The sequence below is a fragment of the Perca flavescens genome, chromosome 13, assembly GCF_004354835.1.
Source record: "Perca flavescens isolate YP-PL-M2 chromosome 13, PFLA_1.0, whole genome shotgun sequence".
Lineage (NCBI taxonomy): Eukaryota > Metazoa > Chordata > Actinopteri > Perciformes > Percidae > Perca > Perca flavescens.
This window is the reverse complement of record NC_041343.1, coordinates 33,221,210-33,247,733: the sequence shown is the minus strand read 5'-3', so window position 1 is coordinate 33,247,733 and position 26,524 is coordinate 33,221,210. Positions and strand designations below refer to the sequence as shown.

Below are 26,524 nucleotides of genomic sequence, written 5' to 3'. Positions count from 1 at the left end.
TAAAAATCTACCTGCTTCCCCACTAGCTAGTCACATGTGTCCTCCCTCCCTCCCTCCCTCCCTCCCTCCGACCCAAAATCTATTTCAAATTCACATCAATTATGTACATAAATATCTGCACAACATTCTGCTGAATTCCGCGTCCGCAGATTCTGTGTGGCGCTGATGATTACTGACTACAACTCCCGTGATCTCCTGATATATTGGATCCCACTTAGGGCTGCACAATACGAAGAAAACATGCAATATGCTATTATAAAGTTGTATTATTTAACGATATTAGTTAGAACCGGTTCCTACGCAACCGGTAGGAATCGGACCGGATTAGAACGCACTTGTCGGTTCCTCATTCCGGTTCCTTTTCGAATGAGTCAACTGAAATATTTTCTCTTTGTCACTCTGAAACTGACGTAAAAATATCCCACTTTCTCTGTAGTCTACCGTTTGCTAGCTACCGTAAACGTAGAGCTGGGCGATTTGTTTCCCTAAAAAAAAAAAAAAAAAAAATCTATTAGAATGTGATTTTTTATAAAAAAACTCGATTTACGATTCGATTTTCCCCCTCCTTCCATTTAAAACAAAATAACTGCGAACTGTAAATCTATTTTAAAAATATATATTTATTGTATTTAATTAAAGTGCATCAACATAAACAAAATTGCAAAGGCAAACCTTTTCTCTAAGTGAAAGGTCACTGTGCAGCAGTGTGCAACAAGGATTGTTAAACATCCAAATTATTTATTCTGTATTTGGATTAAAAAAAAAATCTAAAAAAATCGACGTGAAAGCGACAGAGGGAGGGTGTCCTGAACAAACTCGCCATTTTTAAATCGTTTAGCCAGCCCCGAAATCACCATCACCAAACTCCACCAGAATCCATGTAAATAATCAGGACTTTTAGCGTGTATAGAGCCAGCATATCTCCACCAGACTCCATGTTAATAATCAGGACTTGTAGTGTGTATAGAGCCAGCATATCTCCACCAGACTCCATGTAAATAATCAGGACTTTTAGCGTGTATAGAGCCAGCATATCTCCACCAGACTCCATGTTAATAATCAGGACTTTTAGCGTGTATAGAGCCAGCATATCTCCACCAGACTCCATGTAAATAATCAGGACTTTTAGTGTGTATAGAGCCAGCATATCCCCACATGTAAATGGATGAATTAACGGAAAAGCGCCATAAGTAGGGCTGTGCAATTAATCAAAATGTAATAGTGATTATGATTTCTGCTCCCAATGATCACAAAAACTGAATCATCGAGAAAAAAAACTATTATTTAGCTCACTCGTTTTGCAAGTAAACTCTTATTTTCTCTTGTGTTCTGAATGAAAAAAAAAAAAAAAAGTGTCAATAGGAAAATTATTAAGGTAAAGTTCACAGTTGTATGTGTTTTTACTGTTGATTTATGTAACTTTTTCCACAGTTTAAGTTCAATAATTACAACGTCTTTCCAGAAGTCAACGAGTAATCGTGTTAAATTATCGTGATTTCCATATTGACCGAAATAATCGTGATTACATTTTTTCCCCATAATCGAGCAGCCCTAGCCATAAGTGTGTATTTCGATATTTTGCAGCCTTTTGCGATGTGTAATATTGCGCAAGTTGATATTGCGGGAAAAAAAAAAAAAAACACGATATATTGTGCAGCCCTAATCCTATTCTACAGTTCTCTGTGTGCGTTAAACTCCTAACTAAATGTGTAAGAAACTGATCTCTTTAGAAGAGTCTCTAACCCTGCTGAAGTGTCACTGATCGAGACCCTGACACCCCGCAGCTCCAGAACCTGACCTCTGACCTCTCTGTGGACAGAGACGACAGGTGACAGATAACAGGTTTGGCTTCAACAGGTCAGTTTAAGAAATTAAAGTTTATAGCATCATGGATGTGTTCGGGGGAGGGTGGACTCACTGGGCTCTCGGGGGTCGGCTCTCCTCCTGAAGCGAAGGCCCGGTAGAGATTTCAGCGTGGGGAACTCTTTGCCGTGGTTGTACTCTTCGATCATTGGGCCGAGCGGAGGCCTCGGCTCCTCGTGCTCTTTACTCCTCCTTTCGCCTGCGTAGGGGAAATTAAGAATTAAAAAAAGTTACTGAATCGACTCCACAAAAGGCAATATTATGTCAGAGGAAGAGTTGTTTAAAAATGTGTGTCTAAGTGACTAATGGGGACAATTCTTTTTTGAAATTGGTTGTGTATCAAGCCAGATTAAAACAAGCGGCGATGGGAAATATGTTCAGAGTCAGTCAGAGTCCACTTAAAGTTGTATTGTTGCTGCTGACAGACTCAGATTATTATTTTAAGTGTCTGACAACATTATGGGATGGATCCCTACAGAGATAGACCTTTTAGTTAAAGAGTAAGATCCTTTTAGTTTAACATGAAACAGCACCGAAATCACCATCACCAAACTCCACCAGACTCCATGTAAATAATCAGGACTTTTAGCGTGTATAGAGCCAGCATATCTCCACCAGACTCCATGTAAATAATCAGGACTTTTAGCGTGTATAGAGCCAGCATATCTCCACCAGACTCCATGTAAATAATCAGGACTTTTAGCGTGTATAGAGTCAGCATATCTCCACCAGACTCCATGTAAATAATCAGGACTTTTAGCGTGTATAGAGCCAGCATATCTCCACCAGACTCCATGTAAATAATCAGGACTTTTAGCGTGTATAGAGCCAGCATATCTCCACCAGACTCCATGTAAATAATCAGGACTTTTAGTGTGTATAGAGCCAGCATATCCCCACATGTAAATGGATGAATTAACGGAAAAGCGCCATAAGTAGGGCTGTGCAATTAATCAAAATGTAATAGTGATTATGATTTCTGCTCCCAATGATTTTTAGAGTGTATAGAGCCAGCATATCTCCACATGTAAATGGGTGAATTAAGGGTTTATTTCAACCAAACCAGAGTGGTGATTGTTGGAACAGTGGAAAGATGAACCAAGACGGCTTTTAGTAGTTTTATTTAGTTTCTGTCCACTTTGAATGAAGTGTGTTTTACGTTGATAAAAGTCCTGATTATTTACATGGAGTCTGGTAGAGTTTGGTGATGGTGATTTCGGGGCTGTTTCATGTTAAACTAAAAGGATCTTACTCTTTAACTAAAAGGTCTATCTCTGTAGGGATCCATCCCATAATGTTGTCACACACTTAGAATAATAATCTGAGTCTGTCAGCAGCAACAACAGAACTTTTAGTGGACTCTAACTGCTGCTGAACATTAGTCCTGTAGGGTTACAGTACAGCCTGGTTCTGGTTTAATACTGGACCAGCTGATACTTGTTTCCCTTTACCAGATCAGCCTTATCTCACCTTGCCTGTCCCGTACTGCCTGGCTGTATTTATGCGTCGGTGGTAGTCCGGCACTGCGGGCTCCCCCCGTCTTCTCGCCCGTCCCTTCTCCCTCGCCGTCCTCCGAACTCTCCTCTCCGTCCCACTCCTCTCCTGCGGCGCGCGCTCGGTTCACCTGCGTCTTCCTCAGTTTGGACTTGTGTTCGTAGTACGACAGCTGCGCGGCGTCCATGGCGTCGTGCGGCCGCGGCACCGCGGAGGAGGGGGGCGGCGAGGCTAGCAGTTTCTTGGCGGGATAGTCGGCGGAGTCGTCCCAGCTGTCGGAGCGCTGCTTCTCCTCCTGATACTGGAAGAAGTGCTTGATCTGGTGGGCCATGTTCAGGAAGTCCTCCTGGGAAATCTCCCCGCTCTCCAGACGCTTGCTGGCCTGCAGAGAGACACGAGAAGACGTTAACGCACCAAAAGTAGAGCCAGGGTTCAACTTTAAAACGCCCGTATTCTGCTCATTGTCAGGTTCATAATTGTATTTTAAGGTTGTACCAGAATAGGTTTACATGGTTTAATTATCAAAAAACACCATATTTTAGTTACTACTGCACAGCTCTCTCTCTCTGCTGCAGATCCTCTTTTCACCTGGTTTCTGTTTTAGCTACAGAGTGAGACCTCTTTTCATCTTCTTCTTCTGTACTATCTTTGATTGCACTCGCACATGCTCAGTAGCTCAGATCGTAGATCATGTCAGCTAGCTCCATAGACAGTAAAAGAAACTTCAGTCAGTTCCAAGGCAGGATCAGCTGGGAGACTTCTAAATGAGGGAACACATGGAAGTAGTTCTTTTGTAGATTATGGTAAACTTGTGTGTGTTGTAGCAGCGCTTTGCTATTGAGAATGATGTAGCATGCTAACGCTACGAGCTAACGGTTGTGGTTAGCCAGCTCATTTCGGACTGTGACGTCACAGTCCGAGCCGATTTTGACCAGCTCACCAGGACACTGAAGGCAGGACACATTCAGAAACCAGATCTCACTCAGAACACCATGGATGGATTTTTTTCAAAGTTGTATGCGTGTGGAAGCACCAGAGACACAAAAATCACCAGAAAAAGTGTTTTTTTCATAATACGGGCCCTTTAAGGTTTGTTTTCACTTGTCTGGATGGGCAAGTTAAACTAATTCTACTCGCAAGAATTTTTTGGTAATGTCTGACGGTCTACCACGGACTCTGTAACCTTTGTTACCTTGTTTCAAGCTATTCTAGCGTGGTATAGATCAGTGGTTCCCAGCCTTTTTTCCTTGGTGCCCCCCCACCCTACTCATGTCTAAGAAAAGCTTTGGTCTTAGTCATCTTAGATCTCTTTAGTCCATTAGTCATGTTTGATGCTGTTTTCATGCTGAATGACTTATTTCCAAGAAACGTACGAGCACATCTCTGGTAAACACAAGAATTAAAGTGGTGCTTTAACATGACTCTTCGCGGAGAAACTCGGATTTACAGATCTGTAGGGCTGTCCTCGACTAAAGAAATTCTTAGTCGACTAACACTAATACGATTTTGTCGACTAATCGATTAGTTGATTTAATTGACAGAGCTGTGAGCTTTGAGAGGTGGTTAAGACTAGAAAAGCCAAATATAAATGTAGTTAATTAACCATCTGTAAAACTGAGTTTCTCCACAATTAATCCTGCAAAAGCACCACTTTAAATCTTGCGTTTACCATAAATGTGCTCAGAAGTTTCTTGGAAATGAGTAATTAAGCATGAATAAGCATAAAAAATGACTAATGGACTAAAGAAATCTCAGTCGACTAAGACCAAAACTACCGATTAGTCGACCACTAAGAGGTGGCAGCCCTACAGATCTGTCGATTAAATCAACTAATCGATTAGTCGATACAGTTGAATGAGTGTTAGTCGACTAAGAAGTTCTTGAATCGAGCACACGGCCCTAGAACGGACTGACAGTGAAGCAGCGTGAGCGTACCCTCCTGAGCAGATCCTTCTTGGAGGCGGAGTTGAGGACTTCTGGTATCTGCAGGTTGGCGTCGACGCTGAGACGGTGCTTCGGGGTTCGGGGGGTGGTGGGGCGAGTCGGGGTGCCGTACGGTTTGTGTCTCGGCGGCGCAGGCTTCACGTGAGAATCCTCCGGCAGCTTCGGACTGACGAGGGAAAACACAGGTAGAAACGTTACAGGATGGAGAGATAGCAAAAAGGGGCATTTTAGGCCTTTATTCTAATTATTATAAAGACCTTTCTTTATGATGTTGGTTTTCTTTAAATAATCTATTTTATTAACTTTAATTTCTTATACTGCACTTTAACTTTTATTCTTATACTGCACTATCAATTTTATTCTTGTCTTTTAATGTTTTTAATTTGTTTATTACTGTTTTTTTAATTGTTTTCTAACTGCTCTTTAATGTTTTATGTAAAGCACTTTGAATTGCCCTGTTGCTGAAATGTGCTATACAAATAAAGCTGCCTTGCCTTGCTTCATGTAGGACAGCTGACGATATGAAAGGGGAGAGAGAGGGGAGATGACATGCAGGTCGGAGTCAAACCTGCAGTGTCGAGGAGTAAACCTCTACATATGGGCGCCTGGCTCTGCCTACTGAGCTACCTGAGCTAAATTTCTGCCACCATGGTATCAGAAACAGGGCTGTACAAACATTTTTGTCGCGGTTGCCTTTTAAATGATCCTGCCGCTCACAATGCAATTTAACAAGTATTGTATTTGAGGAGCATTATTTACATGCTGAAGTGGTGACACTGTATTAAGATAATGTAATTAATAGTGGGGGTTTATTGGTATTTGTTACAGAATGCTTAGCCTATATGTCAAGATCAAAGTTGGCCTATATAGTAACTCAAAAAGATACAGTTCAATCACAACAGAAAATATGCCTCATTGTGTGAATAGAGGTGAATAAATATATTAGTTTGTGTTGCAGCGAAGTGTCAGTTCAGTTTCATGGGGGTGGGAGGTGGGGAGGATATGCTCCTACTGCTAAAAAACATCCTAAAGGAAACACTGGTATAGGAAAAGCTGTCTGTCTGTCTGTCTTATTTTTATGAATAATAATAAGACACAATTATTTTGATAGATAGATATCTATATATAAATACATACATCTATCTATCGATCGAAATAATCGTGTCTTATTATTATCCAATAAATATATAAATATATATAAATAAATAAATATAAATAAATATATAAATAAATAAATAAATATATATATATAAATAAATAAATATATATATAAATAAATATATATATATAAATATAAATATATACATAAATAAATATATATAAATAAATATATATATATATTAACCTAAGTCCGTCACGTCATATGGATACAACTATAAAGGTACAATGTGCCTGTTCCCAGCATTAGCACAACACTTAGCGATGGTTAGCTTGTTACTCTGACGATATCTGCTAAACGTATCTTTAAAAAAACGGACTCACTGTTTGTTCTCCTCCCAGCCGCTCCTCCAGCGGTGCGGCGCCTCCTTGGCCTCCTTGGCGCCTCCGTCGTGGCTCCGCGGGGAATGGGAGTCTCTGGACTCGGACCTCCGGTCCTCAGCCGGCCTCTTGGACCTCCGGCTCTCCGATGGGTTCTTCTTGGGCGCGAGCCGGTCCTCTCGGCCGGGCTTGCCCGGGTGCTCCGGGTCGACCCTGCGCGGCTTGCCCGGCTGTTTGTGCGACGGCGACGGCGACAGAGAGCTGCTCCGCGTTCGGCTTTTGGGCGAGCGCCTGTCCTTCCTCTTCGGGGAGGAGGAGGCGGCGGCGGCCGAGGGCGAGCGAGACCTGGACCGCGAGCGGGTGCGCTTCCTGGCGTGCGTGCGCGCGTTGCCGCCTGTCTTGAACTCGAGCCTCTCCGCGGACTCGTCGTGTTTGGCCACCGCGCCGTTCGCCAGCTTCCCCTTGGTGAGCCGGTGAGGGTCGAGTCCACGCGCCGCGGACTCCTCCCTCTCCTCCCTCTCCTTCTTGTCAAGGCATCTTCTCTTCTCCTTCGTCTCCTCGTCTTTGGAGTCGCCCGTCTTGTAGGGCTGCATGATTAGGGGGAAAAAACACTTTTTTTTTCAATATTGTATGTAGAGATGGTCCGATTCCATTTTTTGCTTCCCGATACCGATTCTGATACCTGAACTTGCATTATCGGCCGATACCGAGTAGAGATGTTCCGATACCAGTATCGGCTCCGATACCGCCTGAAACGCTGGTATCGGGAAGTACTGGAGTTTATGCACCGATCCGATACCACGTAATAAAGCCCTGAAGAAAATCTACGTTAAAGTAGTTTATTTATGTTCTTTTTCCGTTATAACTGACTGTCAAACTGGAGAATAAAAGAAAGTTCTGGGGCATTCATTGTTTGTGTTTGTTCATGTTTCACAAAGAGTTTAACCTGAGCCAGACCGACAACAAAGATAGAAATCATATCACATCCATACAGAGATAGTAGTATACAGCTGTTAAAACATGATGAAATATATGACACTCTGGTATCGGATCGGTACTCGGTATCGGCTGATAGGCAAGTTCAGGTATCGGAATCGGTATCGGGAAGCAAAAAATGGTATCGGGCCATCTCTAATACCGAGTACCGATCCGATACCAGAGTGTCATATATTTCATCATGTTTTAACAGCTGTATACTACTATCTCTGTATGGATGTGATATGATTTCTATCTTTGTTGTCGGTCTGGATCAGGTTAAACTCTTTGTGAAACATGAACAAACACAAACAATGAATGCTGTAGAACTTTCTTTTATTCTCCAGTTTGACAGTCAGTTATAACGGAAAAAGAACATAAATAAACTACTTTAACGTAGATTTTCTTTAGGGCTTTATTACGTGGTATCGGATCGGTGAATAAACTCCAGTACTTCCCGATAACGATACCAGCGTTTTAGGCAGTATCGGAGCTGATACGGATACTGGTATCGGTCCATCTCTAATTGTATGGTCAATATTGAAATCCTGATAATTTAACACGATTACTTGTTGACTTCTGGGAAGATGTTGCAATTATTGAACTTAAAAAACAGTGGAAAAAGTTAAATAAATCAACACTAAGAAACAACAACAACAACACATACAACTGTGAAATTCCCCCTTAATCAGTCCTTCCAGAAAGTTTCTTGAGTTTTTTTTGGGATTGGGGCGAGGCAAAAATCCTTGATTATGAGTCACGTTTTCTTAAAAAATGTGATGGAATATGTGGGATATTTATGCAGTTTTATGCGATGAAATTGCAGGAACTTGCAAAAACTGCAGTTTGATGAAAAAGAGAGAAAAAGTGATCACGTTGCGTAATGATGTCACTTCATAACGTTCCCATGGCAACAGAAGGAAACGGCTGCTCTTGTGTGAATTAAACGCAAAATGTTTTCAACTTTCTGCTGAGATATATTATGGGACTTTTTTTGCAACAAAATTGCGGAGATTATGACATCATGCAAGCCCTGCATATTTTGCGCAGAAATCGTCATTGTTGGCTGATTATGCGTTAGGCTATTAAAACGTGATTATGCGAGATATATATATATATATATATATATATATATATATATATATATATATATATATATATATATATATATATATATATATATATATATATATATAGATTAGGGGTGGGAATCACCAGAGGCCTCACGATACGATATCATCCCGATACTTATGTCCCGATACGATATTATTGCGATTTTAAAGATATTGCAATATTCTGCGATATATTGCAATGTATTTACCTTTTTTACAACTTCAGATTTTTCCCCAATTTCAAATGATGTCCCGAAAGGACAATTTTGTCAACATCTGTTGTATCTAAAAAGATACACTTCTCTGTTTGTTCATCACACTTCAGTTTTATTGGTTCAAAATGTGATTGTCAAGCTGTGTATCGATACGGTATTGCCACGAAAAATATCGCGATACTATGCTGTATCGATTTTTTCCCCCCACCCATAATATAGATAGATAGATAGATAGATAGATAGATAGATAGATAGATAGATAGCATAATCATGTTTTTCTGGAGGGACTGATTAATACTTCTCCTATTTAAACTTAATTTTTTTCATTCAGAACACGACGAAATAAAGAGTTTACTTGCAAAACCTAATGAGCTAAATAATAGTTTCTCGATTATTCTGTTTTTTGTGATCACTGGGAGCCGAAATCATAAATCGCGATTACATTTCGACTAGTTGCGCAGCCCTACCGTCTTGTCCTGCGGCCGTTTCTTCAGCCTGGGATCTTTCTTCGTGCCGTCGGATGACTTCTGAATCTCGGCCTCTGCCGGTTTGTTTTTACTCTGGGTGCTTTTGGCCATCGGCGACGGGGGCTTGGACTTGGGTTTCTCCTCCGACGCCTCTTTCTTCGGGGTCCTGAGCTTCTCCTGCCGGGCGGGTTTCTCCGGCGTCGGAGCGTGGCTGCCCTCTTTCTTCCCGGCGGGCTGGTCTTTGGGCTGCGAGGCGGCCGGCGGGCCAGCGCGGTTCAGGCGCGGGTCTCTGGTGGGAGGTTTGACGTCGGACGGCTGAGTCTGAGGAGGGACCCACGGGCGCACCACCGGGGCGGTTTGGCTGGTGGTCTTCGGCGCGGCGGCGCTCAGCGCTGCCGCGGCGGCAGAGACCGTAGTCGGTATCACAAATCCACCGGCCTGCAGACACATTAAACAACTGGTCAGTCTGCTGCTAAATTAGGAATAAAAACAGAAAAACAAGAGTTACAGGTTGATGATAAAACATTTTGATTCCTGAAAATAACTTTTTATTGTTGAATTCTAAACCTAAAAACGTTAGAAAGACGATGAACATTAGGTAAGAACGAGTCAAGGGTAGCTCGTCTGGAAGGGCGTTTGAAAGCGCTCAAAAGACAGGCTTTTATTTTGGCGAGGTAAACACGGTCCCTCTGTCACCTCCGGATATCTGAATGCAAATGTGATTTAAAACTCTGACTGTAGAGTCTGTAGAGTTGAAACTTTATTGTGTTCATGTTGAATAAAAACTTACATTTATGGAAACCTTGTAGAATCTCTTAAATATCAAAGCTGAATTGGTTTTGCAACTGTATTATCCTAAATCAACAATCGGGAAATCAGTGGCGATACTCAGCCCTAAAGCTCAGATCAGACCAAAGATTCGCTACAAGATGAAAGCTTTTGAGACCGTAGTCGGTACCACAAATCCACCGGCCTGCAGACACATTAAAAAGCTGGTCAGTCTGCTGCTAATTTAGGAATCCAACAGAAAAACAAGAGTTACAGGTTGCTGATGAAACTAAAAAAATGAAACCTTTTGATTCCTGAAAATAACTTTTTATTGTTGAATTCTAAACCTAAAAATGTTAGAAAGACGATGAACATTAGGTAAGAACGAGTCAAGGGTAGCTCGTCTGGAAGGGAGTTCATAAAACGCTCAAAAGACAGGCTTTTATTTTGGCGAGGTAAACACTGGCATGGCCATTTAAAAAAAAAATAAATAAATAAGGGGGTCCCTCTGTCACCTCCAGTTATCTGAATGCATATGTGATTTAAAACTGAGTGTAGAGTTGAAACTTTATTGTGTTCATGTTAAATAAAAACGTACATAAATGAAACCTTGTATGATTGTGGAATCTCTTAAATATCAAAGCTGAATTGGTTTTGCAACTGAATTATCCTAAATCAACAAATCGGGAAATCAGTGGCGATACTCAGCCCTAAAGCTCAGATCAGACCAAAGATTTGCTACAAGATGAAAGCGTTTTACAACGTCGCAGATAACATTTTCAGCGTCTGAACCGGCCCGTCTCAGCTCGACTCAAAGCAGCCGATGGCGTCGCTGAGACTCAGCTTTCAGAACGCTGCGGACCGACGCGTTGCAAGTTTACACAATCTTTGGTCTGAAGTGGGCTTAGGGCTCCTATCATGCACCCGGCACAACGCAGCGTAAAGCCCGACGCAAGTGTCTTTGCTAGTTTAAGACCGACCCAGTTGTCAGTTTCCCGTCCAGCGCCAACGTGGTTAAATAGCAAATGCTGGTCTTACAGGGAGGTGTGTTCAGGTGCATTCTGGGCGTGCTGGTCTTACAGGGAGGTGTGTTCAGGTGCATTCTGGGTGAGCTGGTCTTACAGGGAGGTGTGTTCAGGTGCATTCTGGGTGAGCTGGTCTTACAGGGAGGTGTGTTCAGGTGCATTGTGGGTGAGCTGGTCTTACAGGGAGGTGTGTTCAGGTGCATTGTGGGTGTGCTGGTCTTACAGGGAGGTGTGTTCAGGTGCATTCTGGGCGTGTTGGTCTTACAGGGAGGTGTGTTCAGGTGCATTCTGGGCGTGTTGGTCTTACAGGGAGGTGTGTTCAGGTGCATTCTGGGCGTGTTGGTCTTACAGGGAGGTGTGTTCAGGTGCATTCTGGGCGTGTTGGTCTTACAGGGAGGTGTGTTCAGGTGCATTCTGGGCGTGCTGGTCTTACAGGGAGGTGTGTTCAGGTGCATTCTGGGCGTGTTGGTCTTACAGGGAGGTGTGTTCAGGTGCATTCTGGGCGTGCTGGTCTTACAGGGAGGTGTGTTCAGGTGCATTCTGGGCGTGCTGGTCTTACAGGGAGGTGTGTTCAGGTGCATTCTGGTCTTACAGGGAGGTGTGTTCAGGTGCATTCTGGGCGTGTTGGTCTTACAGGGAGGTGTGTTCAGGTGCATTCTGGGCGTGTTGGTCTTACAGGGAGGTGTGTTCAGGTGCATTCTGGGCGTGTTGGTCTTACAGGGAGGTGTGTTCAGGTGCATTCTGGGCGTGTTGGTCTTACAGGGAGGTGTGTTCAGGTGCATTCTGGGCGTGTTGGTCTTACAGGGAGGTGTGTTCAGGTGCATTCTGGGCATGTTGGTCTTACAGGGAGGTGTGTTCAGGTGCATTCTGGTCTTACAGGGAGGTGTGTTCAGGTGCATTCTGGTCTTACAGGGAGGTGTGTTCAGGTCCATTCTGACAAAAACCAGGTCTGAAGTCAATAACGCAGCATTTCATTGTTATTTTAACAGAGCATTAGTAAGATGCTCCTTGGCTCGTGCACAGCGCACACACATTATGCTTGTTACACACACAGGGACGCACACACACAGAAGATTACTAATAAAAATATTAGGGTGCAAATCCTCCATCATAACAGCAATGCTCCAAGGTCCAAACACGCCTGGCTTTTAAAGGGAATGGGAGATGATCTCTGATTGGTTGATGAATGGGAGATGATCTCTGATTGGTTGATTGCATGTTACGCCCAAAACACACCTCTGATTAATGAAGACACTAAGGACAACCCTCTAGGACCAGGCACACGGACACTTTTTACCACCGTCAAACTAGCAAAAGTGGATTTAGACACAACCTAAACACACCTGCACCAGGTGTAATGTGAAAAATTACATTTAAGCATAATGCCTTATATTTTTACGTTTTATTTCTACTTTAATTCTCTCACATTATTGAAAGACAGTTTCTCTCAGTTTCTGCTTAAACTGCTGAGGCGTCCAGTCTGGAACATTATGTGAGCTGTTTGCCTGAACAGATAAAGGGACAAGGTCACCCTAAAACTATCTCATGTTTTCCCATGCCAGGTAAGATGTAACTAGGGGGGTGAAAGTCGTACAGGGAGGAGGAGGTGAGATGGCTCCGAGATGTCTTCATATGCATCAGGTTGCCTGTAAGAATTGTAGCCTCATAATAATCCAAGTGTGTGTGTGCTGTCACTCTGAAGATGCATATAAGCCTGGTGGTTCTGTCCACTCAGAGGAACTGACTCCACACTGGGCTGAGGCCTTTTGTGAAATCATGTTGCTCCTATATTTGCAAATATATGTTTTTAATAAAATACAAAAACCCCAACTTGGTTTTAGTCTCAGTCTGTCTTGTTTGTTTCAATTTACTAAACTCTGAAAACTCTTCCCCCCCCTGCTGCAAAGGAAAGTTCCACGACACAGGAGCTTCACGCAGTGTGCTCTTAGATCGTTAGAATAGGGCCCTTAATCTGTCCTACCAGCTGAGCTTTGGTCTGCTCCAGCTCCAGCTCGATCTTCTTCTGCTGAAGCTCCAGAAGTTGTTTCTGTTTGGCCAGCAGCTGCTGTCGGATCAGCTGTTCCTGGCTCAGGCTGGACGGGCTGACGGCGGGGACCGGCTGCGGGGCCGGGGCCGGAGCGGGAGGAGGCGTCGGCGCCGGCTGGGCCGCGGCGGGCTGCGGAGAGGGCGCCTCCTCCGACTGGAAACACAAGAAGAAGAGACAGGGAGGACTGTTGTTTAACTTTTGTTTATTTCCATCACAAACCTAACAAACACAGGGGTGTCAAACTAAAGTTCCCTAAAGGGGCCACACTAGAAAATGAGAATCACATCAAGGGCCTGACCGAGTGTACTGCTTTTATTAGGGGTGGGGAAATAAAAATCGATACAGCATAGTATCGCGATATTTCCCGTTGCAATACTATATCGATACAAAGACGCCAAGTATGGATCTTTTACTATGTATGTGTCGGTCAATTTGTCTGCTTGACAATCCCCATTTTGCAGCAATAAAATTGAAGTGAGATGAACAAACCGAGAAATGTATCTTTTTAGATAAAACAGATGTTGACAAAGTTTCCTTTTGGGGACATCATTTGAAATTGGGAACAATTTCAAGTTGGAAAAAAAAGGTAATATATTGCAATATATCGCAGAATATTGCAATAGGTTTAAAATCGCAATAATATCGTACCGTGACATAAGTATCGGGATGATATCGTATCGTGAGGCCTCTGGGGATTCCCAACCCTAGCTTTTATGTCACGGGAAAAGTCAAATATCTTTGACTTTAATTATTGCAGGTCTCATATAGTCTTCTCCCTTACAGTGTGGTTGACAAAAATGTCGAAGAAAATGCCAAAAACGGTGGGAACGAGCATCAAAAACACGTTGTGAAAAGTGACAAAAAGTAGGTGGGCCAAAATGTATTGTGAACCTAAACGTAGACGGGGGGGCCTTGAGTTTGACACAGTTTGCTCTTAGTAGGGTTAGGGTATCGTTTGGATTTTTACGATTCCGATGCTGAACAGGTAGTTTTTATTTTTTCCCCCATACATATCTTTATTGGGTTATCAAGACACAACACATGTTCAAATCAGTAAGGATACATTTCACCCATTTAAGAACACTCAAACCGGTACTTTTTAAACGTTTCAGATTCCTAAACAGATTCTTCAATAGCTGGAAAGTGACATCAAAGACGTAATATGTTCACCAGTTTTTACATCCGTTTTGGTGAAGCCCAGAGAGAAAATACGGCATGTTGGCGCAGTGGATACGACGCATGCCTTTGGTGTGTTAGACCCGGGTTCGTTTCCCGCTGCGATACATCAACCAATGTGTCCCTGAGCAAGACACTTAACCCCTAGTTGCTCCAGAGGCGTGCAACCTCTGACATATGTAGCAATTGTAAGTCACTTTGGATGAAAGCGTCAGCTAAATGACATTAATGTAATGTAATGTTAAAAGTAGCCTAAATTTACGGTACCTGGCTAACGGTAGACTACAGAGAACGAGTGATATTTTTACCTCCGTTTTGGAGCGACAGAGGGAAAATATTTCAGCCGACACTAGAGAGGCACCGATAGAATCGGCCGGTTTTCCCGTGCTCGGCCATGACCGGTGAGCTGCAGGTCAGTCTGACATACGGTGATGTCATGCCGGTCGACGCTACAATTAACTGAAAACATAAGTTATACAAGTTACAGTTCTCAAGGACGCACGCACGCCACAGCACTCGACTTCTCCGCCATGTAGGGAACCTGGCGAGTTAACCTGCAACACGTCAGCTGTTTGGACATTCTTCAGCGTGTGAGCAGAAGATAACAAGTTTGCAATATGCAACACCTGCGAGGAGACAGCAGGGACACCAAGAACCAGAACCACATCTCTCTTTAGTGGGATATTAGATGTGAGAAGAAGAAAATGGTTCCAACGTTGCTCTTTAGATGGGTGTGAATGTCCCCCACCAGGAGTCTTAATATAGTTCTATTTTATAGTGATCCATTATCTGGTCAACAACATGTTCTATTAAAGAAAAGATAGAAAATAAGTGTGTGTGCTGTGAAGTGGTTAGAAAAAAAATCAAATGGGAATCTGCTAAAAATTGGTATCGGCTGGGCTGACTCACAGAACCGGGCGAGAAAGTTGTAATCGGTGCATCTCTAGAAAAAAACCTAAATGAAACCCAACCCTGTGTGTGTGTCTCTGTGTGTCTGTCTGTATGTGTGTGTCTATTTGCAGCACATACACACCTGCTTTAAAAACTTTGGGTTGACATGAATGCTGGCGTTGACTGTGGGCGGCAGCGGCTTGATGGGCCACGCCGGGTCCACCGAGTTGACCCGGGCGTCCAGCGCGTACAGCTTCTTCAGAGGAAACACATCGTCCCACGTCGACCGTAACTTGAACAGACTCTTTCTAGTGTTTTCATCCACCTACAAACACAGGACATGACTTGGTCCACAGCTACCAACACAAAGAAAAGCTAAAAACAAAAACACACTTCAATCACAGCAACAGCTTGCTTAACCCTCGTGTTGTCGTCTATATCGGCACTACGACGAAAGAACGTGGGGGAAAAAGTGACAAATAAAAAAAGACGAAAAAAAAAAAAAAAAAAAAAAGTTATAAAAATGCAGAAAAACAACCTCAAGAGAAACTTTTTTTAAAAAACGCAGAAAAAGTGAAAAAAAAAAAAAAAAAAAAAAATAGACAAAAGGTGACAAAAACAGGTTTATAAAAAAAAGTGACAGAAAATTGGGAAAAAGGCAGAGAGAAAAAAACATTGGAAAAAGCGAGAAAAAACGTGTTATAAAAAAAAAAAAAAAAGTAACTTGAAGTGTTGAAAAAGGTCTTACAAAATGTCTAAATTTTGATCCAGAAACACAAAGTTGCACGGTTGAGGGGAAGACAACACAAGGGTTAAGAGTTAGCGCTATGGCAAATGTGTCTGTAATAAAAATAAATCATAGTTTCAGCAATTTCTAGAAACAAGGGATACATGATTTACTGTTTAAAAAGCAAAGCCTAACAACCCACCCTCCTACTTTAATCAGCAGGACTACGCAACGTTAAGTTCACGAGACCAAACACGGTAAATATAAAGCAAGAGACGACAAACAGGAAGTGAAGTGGGCTGCTAAGGTTGGTTTTTAACCCTGCTGGTGTCCTCAGGTCCAATATGACCCATTTTCAACAAGTTTCTGTTTCAGAAATTTGTTTTTTTTTTGTCAAAAGAAATTATAATTAACGTGGATGGCTCCCTACAGCGCTCTCCACAAGTTAGAGCAATTATCCGTTCACTACTTTAATTAAATTTGGGTGTTTTTAATTAAATTTTATAGCATTTGAGAGAAAAAAAAAGAACTTTGAAAAAAAAAAAAGTGTCAAAAATGTCGGAAAAAACATCAGAAACACAGCGAAAAACACTGACGAAAACATCAATAACAGAAAAATCTACAAAAACATAGTAAAAAAAAAAATAAAAAAAACGAAGAAAAAAAAACAATCTACAAAAACATCGTAGAAAGTGACAAAAAAACTGAAGAAAAACAAAAAGGCCCGGGAAAAGTGACAAATTTCTTAAAAAAATTAAAAATACCATATAAAGTTGCACGGTCGACAGCAAGACAACACAAGGGTCACACAAAGTACACTAGTAGGAGCAAAAAAAATAAAATAAAAATGACACGTTAAAAATAAAAAGCAAGCAACGAAAGACAGGAAGTGGGCTGCTAAGATTTGTTTTTTTAACCAAAGTGCTTAATTATTTTTTATTACAAACAATGCTAAAAACGGCAGCAAAGAGAACTTTACCTTTTCAAAGACACATATAAATGAAGTGATTAGGTTTTTAGCAAACACTGCAAGGTACTCTCCTCCAACATTCTTCACTATGGAATCCACTAAGTACAAAACTGGAAGCTTCTCGGCAGATGGGGCCTGGAGTAATAGAGAACTCGACAAGTTTAGAAAACAAACAGGGGTTAAAATATACCAACATTTCAGAACAAAAAGGCTTCAAATTTACAAGCTGACAGAGTAATCACAGGGGCTGACTTATCCCCCCTCACCACCCGCTGGCCTCAGTATGTATTCTTTAAAAATCAAAGTCGGTGCCATTTGTTGAGGGGGAAAGTAGGATCTTGAGTTGGAGTAAAAAATAAAAAAATAAAATAAAAAAAATGTGTCCACAGTTCGTAGACTTCTCTTTATTCTGGCATCCCAAAAAAATAGAGAAAAAAAAAATAAAACATTGGAAAAAATAAGTCCAATAAACTCCTTTTGTAAATCGCACTGAATGTCCGACTGCAAATGTGACCAATCCACACAAAAAATAAAAATAAAAAAATAGTCATTTTCCAGGTTGATACTCCGTCAGTTCAGTATGAGGAAGATTAAGATCCTTCGACAAAAGTCAGGGGAGAGAAAACATGTCCGTGATGCATTATGGGTAAAAAGAAATTAAAAAAAAAAGGTAGCTGAGTCCAGTCCAGTCCTCGGGGAACCTTTGTACCTCCAAAGAGGGTTTAATTCCTTAAACCGCTCTTTGTACGTTACCCTGACGACATATCGGCGGTTTTTAACTCTTTTTAACGTCACACCCAGTTGAGTTTGACACTCTTTCAAAAGATTTTACCCCTTTACAAGTTTTTGTGTTAGAAAAACATAAGAAGACCAAGTTAGGGGAACAGAAAGGTGCTCTGTTGAGCTAGAAGAAGCTGCGTTTACAACTTTAAGCAGAAAGTCTACCGTTTAGTTACGGAGACTGTGCAGCACCAGCTGAGTAACGTTTACGCTTTTTAAAAAGCCGAGTCACTCGGCCTTTGTCAGTAGAAATGTAAAAACCTTTTTTTTTTTTTTTTTTTTTTTTTTTTTAAGAGAGTCATACCAATAAATTATTACACTGGGAAATAAAAAATGACAAAAAGCACATTTCACATTTTTTATTATAACATTTTAACCATTTCAATGACATTTCATTTGAGTAAAAAAAATATCCAAGATTCACTAGATGATTTTTAATGCAGAGAAACTTTTCTGATGAGATATATATTTATAAATATATATATATATATATATATAAAAAGGGAAAAGCTTCCGTTTCAGCCAGGCGGTAGAAGTGTAAAAAACCGTGTGAAAAACAGCCCGAGCCAAACTGCTGACTCAGCCGAGCCTCCATAGAAGAGGCCACGTCTCGAACCGACAATAACTCATCACCGTGGTCTGTCTGTCTGACTGGGAATAATCTAGGCTGCAAATGTCAAAATCCACCGTAACCATAGGTAACAATTTACTGGGGGGGAACAACCCGAATAATCAAAACTGGGCTTCTCCCAAAAGGTTTACTGCTTTTATCCAACGAGTTTTGACATTTTTCAGGTAATTTTTATGAGTTTTTCACCTTTTAGGGTTTTTTTCCTCTAAGTCTTTGTCTCTTGACATTTTTTTTTGCTATTTGTTGTCTTTTGTCTTTATTTTTGTCTCTACTCTCATCCATGCAGGCATGTCCCGGGACCTCCGTAGATAGTTGGAGATTTTTGTTGACTATTTCAAGGTTCTTTTGGGCGATTTCTATGACATTTTGTAGCTTTTTATGTTTTCTTTTCCCATAGTCTTTGTCTCTTTTTCGGACAGCTGCTTTTGTCGTTTGTCGCCTTTTTCAAATTTTTTTGGGGTAATTTTTGAGGTAAATTTCCCCCTTTTTCAAAGTTCTTTTGAGCAATTTCTTGACGTTGTCGTCACCTTTTAAATCTTTGTCTCTTTTGTCCTTTTTTTTTTTTTTTACTGTTTGTTGCTTTTAGGGGGAATTTTTTTTAGGAGTTTGTCATCTTTTTCAAGGTTTTTTTTTTGGACACTTTTCAATGTTTTTGTTGCCTATTCTCATCAATGCAGAAATGTCCCGGGACCTCCGTAGATAGTTGATTTGTTGAATTTTTCTTCAACATTTTTGTCGCCTTTTATAATTATTTTTAATATTTTAAAAGAATTTTTTGGGGCATTTTTCAGCCTATATTTCAATAGGACAGCTGAAGACATGAAAGGGGAGGGGGAGACAACCCGAATAATCAAAACTGGGCTTCTCCCAAAAGGTTTACTGCTTTTATCCAACGAGTTTTGACATTTTTCAGGTAATTTTTATGAGTTTTTCACCTTTTAGGTTTTTTCCCCTCTAAGTCTTTGTCTCTTTTTTTTGCCGTTTGTTGCCTTTTGTCTTTATTTTTGTCTCTACTCTCATCCATGCAGGCATGTCCCGGGACCTCCGTAGTTAGTTGGGAGATTTTTGTTGACTATTTCAAGGTTCTTTTGGGCGATTTCTATGACATTTTGTAGCTTTTTAGGTTCTCTTTTCCCATAGTCTTTGTCTCCTTTTCGGACAGCTGCTTTTGTCATTTGTCGCCTTTTTCAAAATTTTGGGGTAATTTTTGAGGTAAATTTCCCCCTTTTTCAAAGTTCTTTTGAGCAATTTCTTGACATTTTTGTCACCTTTTAAATCTTTGTCTCTTTTGTCCTTGTTTTTTTGCTGTTTGTTGCTTTTAGGGGGAATTTTTAGGAGTTTGTCATCTTTTTCAAGGTTTTTTTTGGACACTTTTCAATGTTTTTGTTGCCTATTCTCATTAATGCAGAAAGGTCCCGGGACCTCCGTAGATAGTTGGAGATTTGTTGAATTTTTCTTCAACATTTTTGTCACCTTTTATTATCATTTTTAATATTTTAAAAAGAATTTTTTGGGGCATTTTCAGCCTATATTTCAATAGGACAGCTGAAGACATGAAAGGGGAGGGGGGGGGGATGACATGCAGCAAAGGGCCGCAGGTCGGAGTTGAACCTGCGGCCTGCTGCGTCGAGGAGTAGACCACGTTCTACCAACTAAGCTACCCAGGTGCCCAGTTTTGTCGCCTTTTTAAAACATTTTTTGGGTAATTTCTTTGACATTTTGTAGCCCTTTAGATGGCGCTTTTCCATCACATGCTACCTGCTCTCCTCTACTCTCCTTCGTGGCCGGTTAGCTCTGGTACGATGTTTTCAGACATTTTTCCAGGTAATTTCTAGGAGTTTGTCGCCTTTTTCAAAGTTTTTGTCCCCTTTTAGATTTTTCCAGATCCAAAGTCTTTGTCTCTTTTGATGTTGGTGATTTTTTTTTTGTTGCTTTGTTTTTTGGGCACTTTCTTTGATGTTTTTCTCACCTTCTTCAAGGGTTTTTGGACACTTTTTTTAAATGTTTTTGTCGCCTTTTTAATTTTTTTGGTCAATTTTCCAGGTAATTTTTTAGGAGTTTGTCGCCTTTTTCAAGTTTTTTTTTTTTTAAAAGCAAATTTCTTTGACGTTTTTGTCACCTTTTAGTTTTTTTTTTTTTTTTTTTTTACCCGAAGTCTTTGTCTCTTTTGATGTTGGTCTATTTCTTTGGGGCAATTGTTTTTGCAGTTTATTGCTTTTTGTGTCAATTTGTCGCCTTGTCAAGGTTTTTTTGGTCACTTTGTTCAATGTTTTTGTCGCCTATTTTAGTTTTTGTCTATTCTCATCCATGCAGGCATGTCCCGGGACCTCCGTATATAGTTGGAGATTTTAGTTGATTCTTTCAGGGTTCTTTTGGGTGATTTCTTTGACGTTTTGTAGCCTTTTAGTCTTTTTTTCCCCTCAGTGTTTGTCTTTTTTTCCCCGACAGTATCTTTTTATGTTTTTGGGGGGTTTTTTTGGTCAATTTTTCGGGTAATTTTTAGGAGTTTGTCATCTTTTTCAAGGTTCTTTTCTGCAATTTCTTCAACATTTCGATAGGACAGCTGATGGTAATTTTCCCCTTTTTTCAGAGTTCTTTTGAGCAATTTCTTGACGTTTTTGTCGCTTTTTAAATCTGTCTCTTTTGTCCTTTTGTTTTGGGCAATTTTTTTTTGCAGTTCGTTGCTTTTAGGGGGAATTTTTAGGAGTTTTTGGTCGCCTTTTTTGGACACTTTTTCAGTGTTTTTTTTGCCTATTTTAAGGTTATTTTTATTTAAAAAATGTTTGTCTACTCTCATCCATGCAGACACATCCCGGGACCTCCGTAGATAGTTGGAGATTTTTGTTGACTTTTTCAAGGTTCTTTTGGGCAATTTCTTCAACGTTTGTCGCCTTTTAGTTTTTTCCCCCAAAGCCTTCATCACTTTTTCCGACATTATAAGACCTCTAAACGGTGTGGAGGGTAAACCCTGCCGTTGAGACCTTTCATAAGACCTGGCAACCCCCTATAGAGAGGTTTTTAAACTTATCTGTTGACTGGCAGAGCTGACTACGCAAGAACATTTTCTGCGTGACCAGACAATAAAGTTTTATCTTCTCTTTATCGCCTCCTTGATTGTGTAGCTTGCCAGACAATAGATAAGATAACGAGCCAACTTCTTTAAGGACAGATGTCAATAATTATGTGAAGCAGCTTTGTAAGAAATATAAAAATCACACATTCACTTTCAAACTATTACCTCTGAATTACCAATAAGCAGACGTTAAGAGAGTGTGTTTAATTAGGTTTTTTTCTTCTGTAATAGTATGTTTTTATAAATGTTTAGTTGGAGTAAAGATATCAACGTGTCCCCCTAGGGGACCTTTGGAGGACTGCAGGTTATAGTTACGTCTACTGGCTTTTTATTCAAAGTTTTTGTCTGTTTCTGAAGTATGTCACCTTTTTTTGGAAGGTTTTGTCATTTGTTTTGACCCATTCTTGCCTTTCTTCCTTACTTTTTTTCTACCGTCTTTTTTCTTCAAAGTTTTTTTTCTGCTTTATTGTCACCCTAATGTTTCCTTCCTTCTGGGTTTTATTTCAAATTTTGTATTGCTTTTATGAAGTTTGTCTCTATTTCTAAGCATTTGTTACTGTTTACAACCTATTCTTGCCTTCCTTCCTCCTTCCTACCGTCTTTTTCCAAGTTTAAGTCTCCTTTTTCCCATCAGAATCTCAATGTTTTCCAGGTCCAAGGCTGTTCAGTAAATCTATCGCTGACATCGCTGTATAGACCTTTTTCACAGCAGACATGTTGACATGTCATAGTAGGAAAAACACAGGTGTATTCAAAACCATTACTGATGGCTACATTCCACTTAGGAGAGGTCCTGGTATTAAACCATTACTGATGGCTACATTCCACTTAGGAGAGACCCTGGTATTAAACCATTACTGATGGCTGCATTCCACTTAGGAGAGGTCCTGGTATTAAACCATTACTGATGGCTGCATTCCACTTAGGAGAGGTCCTGGTATTAAACCATTACTGATGGCTGCATTCCACTTAGGAGAGGTCCTGGTATTAAACCATTACTGATGGCTGCATTCCACTTAGGAGAGGTCCTGGTATTAAACCATTACTGATGGATGCATTCCACTTAGGAGAGGTCCTGGTATTAAACCATTACTGATGGCTACATTCCACTTAGGAGAGGTCCTGGTATTAAACCATTAATGATGGCTGCATTCCACTTAGGAGAGGTCCTGGTATTGTTCATGCTGACTCACTGATATATCTTACTGGGACACTTGATGGAACTGAGCCATCGTTAAGGTTATCAGTGTCGGCTGTGCTTCTCCTACTATGACAAGTCAACATGTCTGCTGTGAGAAAGGTCCATTCTTCCTCTTTCTAGAGACTTATTTGCGCTGGTTTAGGGGGTACATGGCTTAAAAACACTGTTCAAAAGGGAGAACATTAATGAAAAAAAGCTTGATAACCACTGTGTTACAGTACGTTTGTTCCAGCTAAATAAACTCACGTTGTCCATTAGGGTCAAACTACAACTTCTCATCGCTGGATGGCTCTGGAGTTTCTAACTGTCAGTTGTAATACATACATTTAGGACATTTTGTCGTTTTAAATAAGGCCGTGTTGTACTTCAGAAACATACGCGAGATATAATTAGACTGATTCAGAGCCCACGCTGGATTTCTATTTCTGTTGAAGAACATTGCGAGCAGCTTTAAAGCCGAGGAGTCAAAGTCTATGTTTGAGTTTATTAACTCGGCCCAAAAAAAAAAAAAAAAAAGGCTGATTCTTGCTGTAGTTGCTCCTGAACTTTGGACAGCCTTCATTACCTTTGGCCACTCACCCACTTCTCTACATATGACATACTTATTCCAATATACATCTTGCACACTACTTTCCACTATAACTATTTGCACTTTCCATCCCACTCCATGTGTACTTGTCTTGATATTAGGTCTGATATGTATATTATGTTGATATGTGCCTTTATGTATATTGTTGTCTCTACTGTACAGTATGTGTCTATATTACTATTTGTCTACTGAATGTTTACTACTACTACTACTACTACTACATAGGGCAGGGCAATATGTCGAAATTATAACGACATATGAGGCTAGATATAGTCTTAAATGTTAGATCTCGTAATATCCTGATATGACACAAGTCCTTTCCTGGTTTTAAAGGCAGCATTACAGTAAAGTGATGTACTTTTCTGAACACACCAGACTGTTCTAGTTGTTCTGTTATTTGCCTTTAACCACATAGTTATAGCAACATAACTGATGATTATTTATCAAAAATCTCATTGTGTAAATATTTTCTGAAAGCAACAATTGTCAAACCCTACAAGATCGCCTCGATATCGAGGTATTTGGTCAAAAATATCGGGATATTTGATTTTCTCCATATCGCCCAGCTCTACTACTTCATGTGTATTAGTATTTATAGAGAGTTAACGCCTACCCAAGTCAGATTCCTTGTGTATACAAGTATACTTGGCCAATAAATCTGATTAAAAAAACCATCCAAAATCTGTGCGTAAAAAACTCACAAAAATACACTTTAAAAGACTTTGCTTTCTCTTGATTTTTGTAGCTTTTTTTCCAGGGGTTTAAACTTATTTTCCTGTTGTCTTTCTTCCTGTTTACAACCTTCCTTTAAAAGTCGAAATAAGTTCGTAAAAAAAAAATAATCGCAATATACTTTTAATGCAACTTTTTTTTCGGGTCTTAACCTTAAATTTAAAGTCTTCTGTGTTGATGTTTTTTAAATCTCCCATTTCTTCTGTTGTTGATAAATATACAAATAAAGTTACTAAACAAATAAATGACAAACTTCCTCAAAAAGTCTAAATCTGTGCATAACAAAAACACTGAAGTTAAATACTTTAACTCTTTGCTTGCTCTTGATTTTTATATCTTATTTTTTGGGGTTTAAACTCTTTTTTTTTTTTAAATCTCACTTTTTCTATCTTTTGTAACTTCTGTTTTTTGATACAATGATCCAAATAAAGTTACTTTATGTCCAAATAAGCAATAACTGTAGCTGGGTTGTTGGCGACTAAGTTCTCCCTCAAAGTTTTTACCATTGCATTTTAAAGTATTTTATTTTTACCGTTTTTTCAAAGTTTGTACCGTTTTTTTTTTTTTTTTTTTTTTCCATTTTTTTCCAAAGTTTCTACCGTTTATCAGTTTACTGGGTTTTTTTTTTTTTTTTTTTTTTACAAAGAAGTTTTTACACTTTTACAAAATATTTTACATTTGAGACAAATACTTGATTTCAATATACTTCTGTTGGTTTATGAAGCAGTTAAGTTTTAATTCCGATCTTCTTTATTCTTATTATATCACATCTGGAACAAACAACCACTTTTCTGTCTTTAATTTAAATTAAGTAATTGTTAATTTCGTACACTGTACAGTAACTTTTGTTAAAGTGCGTCACACACGAGTTCATTTTGTCGCTGAAATGTACAATAAATAAAGTTGCCTTGCCTAAAAAAAAACAGCGTCTTTTTTTAATTATTATTTATTGCGAATTAAAAATGCAATGACAAATTATAAACCTACATACCTGGGGTTAAGTGGTACATAAATGAGTAAAATAACACAAACATGATTCATGGTTCAGGAGATTAAATGTTTTGAATGTATTGTTGAATTTTGTTCACACAAAAAAAAAATTAAATAAAGTTTTTTTTTTTTTTTTTTCAGTTACTCAAACAGCTAACGGTCATTTAATGCTATCTTACGGTGGATTTTAACTTCAGTTGTACACATTGTTAATGTCGCATAAGTTCGCGAGTTTGGACCAAAAACAAATAACCGTTAAAAAATCATTTCTTCTCGTTATCAAACAAACTAAATTTATTTTTATTTAAAATAAAAAAGTAACGTTTTCACTTATAATACAGACACGTTGCCATGCTACCGTCGCTAACCAGAACAACAACGGAATGTTAACGTAACTAGGTGACATCTCGTGCTTTAGTTTAACACGACGGCGACACTAGCCGCCATGTTTTAGCTTCGTAGCTAACACAAGCTAACAGGCCCTACTATCTTGTACATACATCGACACAAAGCAGCTGAAATTGAAAGTATTCTATATTTATAAAAACCTTGCTTATTTGCGCTTCAATAATTGCGACGATATCCTTGGCGAAGTTGAGGTTTTCCTCGGCCAGAATGGTCAGCATGTTGATGTGCGGCTTGCTGTTGAATGTCAGGTCTTCCAGCGAGGACTGATACTCTCTGCAGGCATCTTCTCTCGCCGCTTTGTCGTCCATCTTTGAGCTCATTGACCCGGCGAAACCTACACCAGCCTTGTGAATACCATAACCATTGATTAGCAGGCAGTCCATGAACTCATGAAGCTAACTGTTCTGCCCTGATTCGGGGAAATAACGCCGCTTTTACGAGGTATTTTTCAGCCGTTTTGCCTTGTCGTCTATCACTCCGCCAGCTTTTCCGACGACAAGAAAATGGCGGCCGTAACTGACAGACCTTATACGTCACACGAGTTATATTTATGCTGCATTCGAAATAATCGGAAAAATGGGTTTCCAAATTGGAAAATGTATGCGAATTCCCCAATAAAGTCGGGACAACAACTTCTAAAGTCTACGATTTATTTATTTTTTTGTAGGCTACGTTATTTAAAGAACACATGTAGATCAACACTATGTAGTACATACTATTACAATTTTTTTTATATTCTCACACACACACACAATCTATATATAGTGTTGTCATATTAATGCAGTTCTTGATAAAAAAAATATTTATATATATTTTTTTTTTTGTATCAAGAACTGCATATATATGTATATATACATATACACCCATGTTTTTCCCCCCACATTACAACTTTTAAAGCTCATGAACACACCGAAGTTTGATTCGAAATGAACGACTTCCCATCCGAAGAGCACTTGAACGCATCATA

General features: G+C 39.9%; 1 protein-coding gene across 1 annotated transcript in view; it reads right to left on the bottom strand.

Annotated features, from left to right (window-relative positions):
- pcf11 (PCF11 cleavage and polyadenylation factor subunit) overlaps positions 1–26,055 on the bottom strand; it is a 42,417-nt gene extending 16,362 nt beyond the window's left edge. Inside the window, 10 exon segments of the mRNA XM_028595093.1 lie at positions 1,744–1,809; positions 1,919–2,062; positions 3,334–3,739; positions 5,293–5,467; positions 6,784–7,367; positions 9,550–9,987; positions 13,324–13,542; positions 15,599–15,781; positions 17,163–17,288; positions 25,698–26,055. Coding sequence (XP_028450894.1) covers positions 1,744–1,809; positions 1,919–2,062; positions 3,334–3,739; positions 5,293–5,467; positions 6,784–7,367; positions 9,550–9,987; positions 13,324–13,542; positions 15,599–15,781; positions 17,163–17,288; positions 25,698–25,940 — 2,584 coding nt within the window. The 5' untranslated portion in view covers positions 25,941–26,055.
- Positions 26,056–26,524: the final 469 nt, after the last annotated feature.